Here is a 12,444-nt window from a genome sequence, read left to right on the forward strand (position 1 = left end):
ACCGGGACTGGGCACATGACAGATAAGCACATAAAGGGACAGTTACTTTGGTGCACATAGTGTAAGCTTGGCTACCAGATGTTCTGCAAGCTTTATGCTGCATATTTGACTTGCTAATATCAGCAGCCTATTTATAGTTCTTGTTGAAGCTTTGAGCCTTAATGGAGCCCGAGTCATTTTATATATAGGATAATAATTAAACATCATATATGTACACAAGATGAATCTCTATGTTAAATGTTGCTCTTTGAAAACAACATTTAAGATGTTGCCCTGGGAAAGAGCTGAGTCTCCATTTGAAATTGGGAAGTCTGTGGGGAAATGCCACGAGTTGTGTTGGAAGATTAGGGACTCGCCTTATTTGTGCCACGGACGGGTAAGCACACAAGTGCTCACATTCGCTTCTGCTCCTGCTGACTTCTTTGCCAGGCACCCATGGCTGACTCTGAAAAACAGGGGGAATGTTTTGGAGACACAACCTGAGATAATGACCACCTCGCAACCCCCACTGTCAGGTTGTGAAACGACCCAAAGATATTTGCATGAAATAAATGAGAATCTTTCTCACGTCCGGCCCTGCTACGGCCAAAGGTTTACTGTCGCAGATGCATGCTCCATCTGGCCCTGCTCTCCTCATTTTTTAACTGTTCAGATACACCACCATGGATTGTTCTTGATCATGGATGATATTTGTTAGAGGGCTCAAATTAATCTTTCAACTTTAGCGTTTTGTGTTAAGTGTAACAGTGCATAGATTCAAAATCATTAGGATAAAGTGTGTAGCTGGATCCCAAAGTTAAAGGAGCCTTGTTAGACTGAACTGTCACAACATCTCCAAAGTGAGTCACACCTCTTTGTTTGTCCTGCTTGGGATTTCGGGGAATACAGGGTTGAAGGGGGTCAAGTGGTCCTCTATCCTGAGCAAACATGGACATGGTGACAGCCGCTGGGACAACAAACCTCCACGAGAACCAGGCTGTCCTGCCAACATTCTCCCCGCCTCTCCACTACCAGCACAACCCCCCCCCCTCCCTTAGCCCAGGGCTGTGATCCTGCATAGCCGGTATAATGAAGCCATATAAGCCTGTTATTTGCTGCTTTACGGCTTGTTTTATGAAGGTGAGCTGACAAGCAGCTCCCAGAATGGTTCCTGTCACTTTAACAGACAGCATTACCAAGAGAAAAGGAGCGTTGGGGAGGGAGGGCAGGGCAGGCTGGAGAATGGGCCGGGGCCTTTATGTTAGTCCTGCCAGGGCTTTGATGGGTAGAGGTCTGGCTGCAGGCTATCACTGGTACATTTTACGTCTTCCACCTTTTGTCAGGGGGACATTATTGACGTTTGACCTATGTTCTTATTCCCACCTCCTCTTCACTAATCAATTACCACATCGATCCATTAATCAGACAGGGTGATGGCCAGTGAAAGGGCCCGTGGGTATGTGTGAAGAATTGTGGGATAGGCCTCAGGCTATCGAGGAGGAGGGCCTTTACCTGTGGAGTGCACTGTTCAGCATGTAGTTTAACAACCAGTCCTAGTCCTGACTTTAAAGGTATCTGTAGGTTCTTTATTCACAAGAAAATACATTTTTCTCTATATGGGGTGCAGGAGGTTTGTGTGAAAAATGATTTATTAATGCAAGCAAAATATAACCAATTTCTTAAATTGCAATCGTTTCACACAAATTCCTCTCCTGGGTGCATGGAACATTATGGATAGATTTCTTATTAAGGATAACCATCGATTTAAGGTATCGCACATGCAAACACACACGCAGCTCATACTCATTCCTTGCAACAGGAAACCACACACTTGTTCTCAGCCTGGAAGCCAACAGGGAGAAACCGGCAGGAAGTGTTCTTATTAACGCACATTATTTAGTGTGACTTTTTGAAACACTGGCTGAAATATCAGCAGCCATTACAGTGTGTGGCTAAAAAGAAGGATGCTTTTTGAATGAGAGCAAACATGTTTTTGTTCGTCTGACTGTTTCCATGGAGGTTATGCAGTGGCATAATTGTGTGTAGGGCACAAACAGAAACAGATCAGACACACAGACAGCCAACAGATCAAAACGGAAGCTGCGGGAGCGGAACCCACCATGCTTTGATTAGGTTTGGTTTGGTTTCGGTTTGGTGTGTGCAGACTAAAGCCGTCACCCCAGTCCGTCTTTGCCCTTTGCCAAGTTGTTTGCCAAAAACAGGGAAAGATTTGGGAAAGAAAGTTAGAGAGAGAAAAGCTGTGGGCTGTTATTGTCCACCCCCCTCAGGCTGACCAGGGTCCAGCCGACAGTCACCCAGCTCTTGTGGGTTTAGTGAATTGAGAAGACACTTCTTGTGTGGATTTTTCAATTCTTCAACATGTCATTTGGCCGGGAGTGCTATTGTCCCCTTCCCCTTTTCTCCCTGCTCCTTCTGCCGAGACGAGTCGTGTCATCCCCTCGTGATCAGCACTTTTGTTGCCTTTGTTTTTGGCCCTACCTCAGAAGTCCATCTTGTCTTTTATGTCCCTGCCTTTCATGCATAAGGGAACAGTTGTGGCCTGTTGTGGGGCTGTTCCACTGCATTTCCACCAGTGGGGTTTCCTTTCATTCTCTTCAAAGTACTACAATGGGGCTCTGAAGGCCTGAATGGCCAATGCAGAGTGCACAATCCTACAGAGCCCGCTCATTTTGTTTTGCCAGAGTCAATAAAAATGCTAAGTTAAAAGCTAACCCCCTTATGCCCTCCTCGAATGGAGTGACTTGTTTGACCTTTTTAAGTTCCCCTCTCAATTAACTTTTAAAGATAAATTCATTGATTTTTTTTTTCCTTTGGAAGTGTCATGTAAAGTTTATTATTTGCACACATTTTAATGGCATTATATTATTTATTTATTTATTTATTTCAAATTAATTTAATATATACTGTATAGACAGCTGCTCAATGATCAGTACCGATTTGAATGGATTTATCGAGTTGTCTGTTACAGACGCAGAGAGAGAGAGAGAGCTGGAGTGACAACTGTCAGTCATCAAAATGTGTTTGTTACTCTTGCAAATGATAGCTCTAATGTCGTTTACATTCTGACTTTTCCCTGTCCTGAGACCTAGATAAAGACATCTCCGTTCTTCTAAGGAGGAGTGGGATTTAACTAGTTTTATGTGAAGGGATGAAGGTTGGAAAAAAGGGGAAAAAAAAGACAGCAGTCGTCTGTGGGCATTACGGCAAAGGCCTTGCATAAAGGCATTGTGTGCCGATTTGTGAGCCGGGAGAAAGCCGGGGACTTTGAGAAGGATTACAGGTAGACAGACATTGGCTGCTGAAGATAACCGCCATGACTTCATCCTCATTGTGTAGATTAAGGCATAAAACCCAAACTAATGAGACAGGAAAGGGGGAGAAGGCATGGATGGGAGGATGAGTAAGGGGTTTTGTTGATGGTGAGAGACACTGTCCCGGGAATTAGCTTTTTAAAGTGAGGAAGGGGAAGATGTAGGGCCAGGGGTGATATAATCTGAGGAGGTAAAAAATGCATGCTCCAATGTCTGTGCCAAACATGAAGTGCTGAATCTGGTTAATTGGCTGAAGACTTAGGTTCAAGAAAGACAAACCATACCCTGTGTTGCACCTTTCTGATCATAAGGAACAGATGAACAGCATGTGTTGCTATTAAGGGTAACACTGTGGTGCTTTCCTAACTGCCCAGAGCAAATTAAATGTCCGGTCTTGGTTCTCTATATCAGTTGTTTGTTTGGTAACACAGTACAGTCAATACAGTTATCCTCAACAAAATGTTAGCAGGTCCACTCAGCTATTGTCCTTCCTGCTCCTCCTTGTAAAAGAGAGGCCAGCCCACAGTAAACTCTCCAGCCCCCTCCTGATCTAATCTGGAGAGGAACGGATTGCTCATCCCGAGCTCCAATTTGCTGGAGGGCAAGCAATGAAAGCAGGGGGCAGAAAAGAGAAGAAGTAGAGGAAAAGTGTTTGATTCCTTCCTTTCCCTGTCTTCGGTGTCTCTGCTTAATTTTTCAGCATTTCTCTGCCATCCAATTGTGTCCTCAGACCTGAGGCAGTGTGAAAAAGAAAAAAAAAAACATACACATACAGCATCATGCTGTGAGGAAGACCGCGTGTGGGGAATGCTTCAGCTCTCTTTTTTATTCTAAAAAACAAAAAAAGTGTCAGACAGGCAGGTGGACATGAAGCTAGGTAAATATTGATGACTTTTTGACCATTTTATTTCCCACCCGCAGACAGCTTTCTCCAAACAAAGGGTCCGTCAATGCTTCAGCAATATCGATTTCCTCCCTACTCTTTATTCATCTTCATTTTCACCAAATTTAATCTGGAATCTTAAGCACCGCAGACCTCAGAATGTAGTTTGCATATTAAGAAGTCGCTGATTATCGTGGGGTAGAAACACAGATCTTTAATTTTGTGCATTTTAGACACAGCTTCTGCCTGCACCACCATGCTGGAGATAATTGTGGAAATCTACATATTTAGAGGGAGGCTATCGTCAGGGACCTGTTTTCAAGTGGGCCACTTGTTATCTGCTGTAATTCATGTGGTAGGATGAATATTACCACCTGAATTAGGCTATTATGCTGCCAGGTGGAGGCCAGCAGAGTTACAGGAAATGGTAATCATCGCGTCATGATAATGAAGCAATTACTACAGGCTATTTGTAATACAGTATTTACTTCCAGACCACAATCAGTCATCTTATATCAAATTAAATATGCATCAATATTTAATATATTGTCTGCTGCAGCTGAGGAGGTCTAGTGTTTGGCATTAAATGTGTTTGTGTTAGTTGGTGCTTTTATTTATTTAGTTAATCACAGACAAGTGCCCAGCCCACAGCCACACTACTGACTGTATATGATGCAAAAATACAGATGTAGTGGTGAAACATTTGTCAGGCAAGAACATAACATTACATCGGAACATTACTTTCTTTTTTTTTTAATGTGTCATCTGACCAGAGGAACATTTTGATGACAAGTCTGGATCATCTCACATTTATGTCTGATTTTTGGAGGCTCACACCACGTATCACCGCTGATGGCCATCACTGGTGTAAACCTATGAATTCCTAGAAAACAGCAAGTAGTTCAGTGAGAAACTCACATGCTCACAAAATGCCCAAATTCAAGAAGCATAATCTGAAACAGGACTGAAGTGTATGTCTGTCCTCTCTGTAGACTGACTTAGTGACAGGCTATTACCTGTTACCTTGAGAAATATTGGCGACCCTGTGTGGATTACATGACAGGGGATTTCAGAGATAAGGAGATGAAACTTGGGGAAAACAGCAGCTGAATGGTGGCAAAAGTGTACATCAGTCGCTTAGTTGTCTGAGAGAGGCGAAGATAAGATGTGAAGTTCAAGGATTCGTGGTTCAAGGTAGATTTATTGTAGTTAGGCACTGTCGGCGGGTGTCAGATCATCAGAGGCTATTCTGTTGAATTGAAGATCAGTTGATACTTTTATACCAGTGAACTGCTTAGTCCAAGATGCTCTCTGGTGTTGGAAGAAGACAGACACAAATCTGCATGTAAAATGCTGCTCAGCCAGCATGGAGAAGCCTACACACTTTACAAGAACAGCATTTATTGGATGTTCATGATAATTACTTGTTAGACAGCAGGTCCAGATATGACACACTGTACCGTTGAGTCTGAAAAACTAATGTACATGGTTCAGGAAGGCCCATGTCTAGTCTAACACAGACCTCACCACCCTCTCAGCACATTCCAACCCCCCCGTCCTCCCCCTTTCAGTGCCACTAGGCCTGGGTCTGCTGTTGCCTCTCAGCTAATGAGAACCAGTCCCATCCAGCACCATATAAACCCACTAACACACACTTACCTCTGATCTCAGACCAGTAAATGTTGTCACTGTGGCCAGGTCCCACCACTTTACAGCTGCTAATATAGCCACACAGCCCTGTGTTATCATAACCTTTCATGTAAAAAAAAAAAAAGAAAGAAACAAAGAAAGAAATAAAGAGAGGAGAGGAAAAGAAATTGGTAACATAGGTGCATATGGTTCTTTGTGCACTGTACAATAATTAGAACACGAGTGTGTATAGTGTTCCAATAATTGGAAAATGTCAGCCAGATGTGGGATGGTGTAAATAAAAATTTCCAGTTTGCATGGAGGATATGGATGTGATGTGTGTATTTGATGACGATCCCTAGATCCCCACAGGATGGTGATGTTAATGGCTACCTGAGCATACAAGCAGCCCTTTTGGGTTTTTATAGGAAAATAATTTTTTTAATATTGCCACCATTTCTGCCATTTTATGTATTTGTCAACCCCTAATACTAAAACCAGCACCAGATAAAGCCACTTAAAAGTAAATCAGTTGAATATAAATGTGTGTTTGTTCTAGCAGATTGTGATTTTTAAATAAAGACTGTTGCCCCTTCTGGTTACCTCCATGCCAGGATGAGAAAAAACAGCCCAGTTTACCTCTCTCATTCCTTCTTTACCCCTTTTGTTACCTGACTGTAAAATTAGGCCTATTAAAAATTAGATGGAGGTGGGACGGTGGAATCAAGTGAAAGGGATGCTGATTTTGGCCTCTGTTGTTGACCTCTGCTTCTAGTGTACTGTCTCTAGCCAAGATCAAGGTACCTTCACTTCCTCTCCCCGTTTCAGTTTTTTCTTTTATAATGGAACCTACCCTTAAATTACAGTCACCATCTTTTTGTACTTCAGTTATATTATGCTATATTTGCCTTTTAAATGGGCACTTAGTAAAGCTTCTTAACATTTCCCCCTGAGCAGTATGCACAGAATAGACTGATTTCATTTAGAGCTCAACAACCTCCTCTTGCCCCCTACCACTCAGCACTCCTACTTCCATCCTCTTAACAGCTACTTTCCTTTTTAATTTTTATGTTTGCTTTTTTTTCTTCTCTTCTCCATCAATTTAGACCCTATACCTTCTCAAAAGACTGTGAGCTCTACCTATTTTCACTGGTCCACAGTTTGCATGGTGGTGTGCCATAGTCCTCCCTCAGACCTTTACCATGTTTTCCTTCCAAGCCTTTTGTGAATACTGTCTCCATCTCAAATAGGCCCTGTGTACCTGCAAGCACTAAAATGCTGGAAGCAACCTGAATTGGTTTTTTAACTGCCTGCTTCAACCGCAACGTCTCAGTTTAGATTAGGCCTCATTGGCACTGGAGGGCATGTGGAAGCGTAGTTGACAGGATTAAGTGGCTATTGAAGTGACTTTAGCTCCTTTTTAGAGAGCAAAAGACAAGAAAAGAATAATCACCCCCCTCTTTTAATAGAAGGAATACCCCCCTCTTCCTTTCTTTCTCTTGCCAACATAGTCCCTCGAAGGGCTTCTGATGCCCAGCGAGAGTTTCTCGCTGTAATTACATATATCTGATCCTAAACATTTAGCTATTCATTAGGACCAATTGTTTCAGAGGCCAGATTGATGGAACAAATAATTAAGACAAGTGTGGAATGCTTGTGAGTATTAGTGTACACAGTTGAGTGGGTGTCTGCATGTATGTGGATGGGAGGGGGATGCACAAGACAAACACTGCTGCGTGTTTTGTGATCTTGTGTGTGAACCTCTACACACACACTCACACATTGGAGTGTGCTTGTAGAGGTGGAAGATGTGATGATGAGCAAGTTATAGTCAGTGAGATATCTCATAGTGTGATAATACAAGTAAATAACTAATTTAGGTTTTGAAGGTGGAACAACTTAGTGGACATTTCTGCCTTTGTTTTTGTTTCAGCGCATAGTTGCTCAGTCAGTGCTGCTTGAAAATAGAAAAGCTTCTAGAAATAAAATCACCACAAAAAAGTTTGTTGCATGTTTTTCCAAAGTTAAAATTAGCATCATCTGAAGAGCAAAGACAAGACGCTACAGAACATTTGAGAAAAGCATTTAAAATAAAAACCTAGTGTTCATTCTTTTAAGTTATATTGCAGGGTTTTATTCAAGTGGCAACACACTGTGATGTCAGCTATTGTTTTGTGAGCTGCCTTTTTAAAAGCCTCGAGGCTGTAATTTGACCGTCGCCATCATAGTTATTTTTGAAACCAGAAGAAACTGTATTTGGACGAGAAGGTGGAGCTGAGGAGGAGTGAGGGGTGGTGTCAGGCGGGTCGCCATGTGTGGTACAATCTGTCAATCTCACAGTAGCCACGCCCCAATGCATAACCTGCTTTATCTTCTATATTCCTCTAAATGGCACCATAATTTCAAAAATGAACATCATGTTATGTTGAAGAAGACCTGAATCTAGCAGTTGAGACCATAAACTTATTAAGAAAACATTTAATGAGGTAATAAATCAAGTGAAGTAGGGCCATTTTCCCATAGACTTCAGTACAATTGGACCTCTTTTTGTGACGTCATCCTTTGATGGTCATTAGATAAAATGCATTTGCTTCACTTTTGTATACACAGTCTATTGTTTTGCTTTGAAAGCGATTGTTTTAACACACTTTCAAATAAAAAAACTAGGTTTCAATGGATTTAGTCATTAGTTAGCCTCTCAATGAAATATTCTGCAATTCCCCTGTTTTTTAAAAACTGCATTTACAATGCTCTGCTTTGGTTATGCTTGAATGTTTCAATTTATTTAATGTGTGTACAGAGACAGTGAATAACTTATTTACTTTCTGAACTAATTCAGTTAAACTACTCATGAATCATGAAAGCAATGTTAAATAATTTGTTATTACCATTTTAATCATGTTCAATAAACATTACAATACAGAATTTAGTGAGTGACATGTCCAATCACAATTGCATCTTAAAATGCCTGTATCTTTTATTTATGTCTATCCATTTAGTAGTTGTGTGACTCTAAGAGCAGAATTTTCCATAAAGTAGGTCTATAGTAGCATATATAGTTGCATCTATCGTATTCAAAGTAAAACTAAAGGTCAAATAACCACAGCTGTCTTTCCCAAACTGAATTTTTTCCCTGACTCAGCTCCAACCACTGCTGACACCCCTACTCATTCACTCTCTGTCCTGCCTAGATATTCAGCAGTGTGGCTACATTAGCATATGAGTGGCTCAGTGTTTGGGTGAGTTTGTTCTCACCAAAGAGTGCCAAAGCACAGGTCAGCGTCTCTCATCCACTTCAATGAACAGCTGAAGGACAAACACAACTCCCAAAATGAAACGTTTCCAGACTTTCACTCGAGTCTGGAGGATCTGGCCTCCTTCTGGATCTCCATGTGTAATATAAACACTGTAGATATCATAAAGGTGAATGCAGCAATGGCCTTTAATTATCCATTGTCCTTTCTATTGGTACTGAGTGTACCCATGAGTAATGTATGCACCAAAGACACGTGCTTGTGCATTCATGGTTCCCCTGCCTGAGTGTTGTGTATCTTTTTGTGTTATAAACAAACCCATGTATATGTCTGTGTGCCACCGTGTGCTTATGTATGTATTTGTGTTGATAGGGAGAGCAGTTGGCTCCTGCCCACAGCCTGGCAGTTGTATGCCGAAGCAAGGCGTCCTCACCATCACTCTGCAGGCCCCTCGCTGCGCTACATACCCCGCAGGGCGGTTCTCTACTGCCCTGGCAATGATGAGCGAAAATTGAGGAAACTGGCCTCGTTGGATGTCGACTGTGCCGTCTTGGACTGCGAGGATGGTGTAGCCCTCAGCAAAAAGGTACATAAAGACACAGATGCACATGTATAAATGAAATGGAGCTTCGTTTGAACAGGTCAGCAAAGAAGCACGCACACACGCACACAGCTGTGTGATCCAGAATGATTTTAATTCCATCTCCCTCCTTCAGACAGGTGTTCGGTCTTAATCACTGAAAGGAAAACTACCTAAGTGACATGTTTAAAACAAGCACATTTCACCCCATTATGATGGTATAAAGGCAGTGCCCCCCCCCCCATCAGAGTCCTTTAAAACAAGGTGACCATGTCCCACTGGGTGAGCAGCGGGAAAGCACCAGATGCAGCAGGTTAAAAGCATTCTCCTCCCGCCCACTCGACCTCCCCATTGGCCCTCCTGAACTGCCCATGAAATTGTGATTGGAGAGTGGGATAAAGAAGGGGCCTGGGTAAGAAGTTAACTAACAAAGGTTTTTAAGTCATGATAATAAAGATGATTGATATGGCTGGAGGCTGTTCCTGTAGTAGACAAAGACAATAAGATGATGCCCTGTGTGACTGACAGGCTAAAACTGTGACCCCGCGATGGAGCTGGTGGATGTCAGAGCTTCTGTCTTTATTACATTTTAGAGGGGGAAATGTGGAGAGGAATGCAGCACTGAAGCAGCCATTCAGGCTTAAGGAGAATTCAGATGCTGGGCTCCTGAGCTCTCAGCATGTGACAGGTTCATGTCTCTGTGTCATTTCAAAAGTATCCTGCTCCAATCCACTTACTTTATCCACCAACCCACTCATTTCACATAAAAAAATAAAGGCTTTATTTCCAACTTTGTCTGAACTTGCAAGAAACAACTGTGAATGTTGAATATATGATTCACTTTTCTTTCCTTTTCAAAGGCCTTCTCTCTGTTAGCAATTAGCTGTAGAGCATAGAATTAGGCCCAGTAAGCGCTATTAAAAATAAAGGGGGAGAATGACATTCACTACAGGGCAACTCAGGTTCTCTTAACATGCTCAGCTGGCTTGCTACTCCTCCCTCTGTTAGTAGCAGTCTGAATAATCCAAATCAAACTGCCTCCAATAAATTCTGGGAAATAGTGCTCTACCTCAGTAGTTTCCTGCTTTATAATCCCATTACTTTCTTCGTCTCTGAGCCAGCTACATCAGTACTACATGGTACAAAGCTTGGCACCAGAGCTGATTTCAGCCATTCATTTCCACAGACTCAGTGTGCAAAAATCCTGTAACCTATTATGTCTTTGCTAGGTCATACTGTGTAATATAAAAATTAGTTATTTACTCAATAACAAAATGCACCTTTCCTACTGGCATCCTTTCTTCACTTCCCACACTCTCAGCGTCTTCCTCCACTGTGGCAATTGGAAATCCATGGGGTTGTTGTGTAGTTATACCTTCCCTTAAGATGATATTTTTTTTCCTGTTGGATAAACAGAATTTCTGGTGTGTGTGTGTGTGTGTGTGTGTGTGTGTGTGTGTGTGTGTTTGTATGTGTATTAAGATTGCTAGGAATACCGCCAAGACATTTGTTTTGGATACTAATTGCCATGTTTTGGAATCAATTTGGCATAATAATTGTTATATTATTAAATAATTATTTTCTCTTATGTATTACACACACAAGGGATATTAACTAAGGATTTGTGACCCTTCTTTAGGCAATAAACAGTCAAATTGCATTTTGTCATATTACATACATATACAATGTACTTTATGGTGCTCCCGTTAAGCGATGCTAAAAAGTGAATGAAAATCTATATAAATAACTGCTTCACCTGATTTCTTAATGTTGAATATATATATATATATATATATATATATATATATATATATATATAAATAAATATCTGAAATGTAATATTTGGGTGAATAAGGTGTAAAGGCTTGTCCCGAGACAAAGGGAAAGGGGACCATAAAGAGGCACAAAGTAGAAAAATTAAACACTAAGCAATACATTTGAATGCATTTGAATGCTTTAAAAATGTTCTAAATTGATACCAATTAAATTGTAATCTTATGTCAAGAGGTAGTCAGCTGTGTGTATTAAGCATTGTACATGGGCCCCTTTAAAAAAATAAACGAAACAAAAAGAAAAATCCCAATACAAATGTGCAGAGCCTATTAGGCTATATGTGACATTAAGAGGAAGTGTTTAGATACACAATGATAAACAACACAGTTCAGCATCGGTAAAAAAAACTACTGAAGAAAAGGTTTTTTTTTAGTTACACAATGTCAAAATGTAAAGTAATAAATGGGCCTTCCCATGTGGTCATTTTATTTAAGCAATATATTAATTAAATGTATTGTAAAATGTGTTATATTGTGAAATGTATCTGGATATGTAAGCATCTATATTGGGATATGAGATTTTGGCCATATTGCAGAGCTGTACCATATATCACAGTATCATCTGCATATAATTGAAGAAGAAAAAATCATGGTAGATTGTTCATAAAAACAGAAGTGGTCCCGCAGTCGAACTCTGGGGCACACCTTTTTACCCAGTTACCCTTGTACAACAACACATTACTTTTTATTCTGAAGATAAAAATTACACCACAGCAATGCATGTTGGAAGAGAACAACAGTATGGTGCTTATCTAAAAGCACTTAGTAATTTACATGAGCAAAAGATCAATAAATATGGCTCCTGTGAGGTCACCATTATCAGGTGCGTTCTCATTATTAGTCAATTTTAAGAGTGGTAGTTATGGAAAACTTAGCTTTTACATGTGTTTATACCGTGTTTAGCGCTGACAGTTTCTACAGTGTATACAGTAGCTGTGATTATATTCACCATGAC

General features: G+C 41.0%; 1 protein-coding gene across 2 annotated transcripts in view; it reads left to right on the top strand.

The window, feature by feature from the left end:
* Positions 1–12,444, top strand: part of clybl (citrate lyase beta like) — a 57,901-nt gene that overhangs the window by 22,691 nt on the left and 22,766 nt on the right. For both annotated transcript variants that reach the window (XM_071479453.1, XM_071479447.1), the window contains exon 3: positions 9,450–9,663. In XM_071479453.1, coding sequence (XP_071335554.1) covers positions 9,450–9,663 — 214 coding nt within the window. The remainder of the gene's footprint in view (positions 1–9,449; positions 9,664–12,444) is intronic.

Source organism: Trachinotus anak, unplaced genomic scaffold, assembly GCF_046630095.1.
Source record: "Trachinotus anak isolate AG129_WGS33_773 ecotype Australia unplaced genomic scaffold, CSIRO_AGI_Tana_v1 ptg000001l, whole genome shotgun sequence".
Taxonomy (NCBI): Eukaryota; Metazoa; Chordata; class Actinopteri; order Carangiformes; family Carangidae; genus Trachinotus; species Trachinotus anak.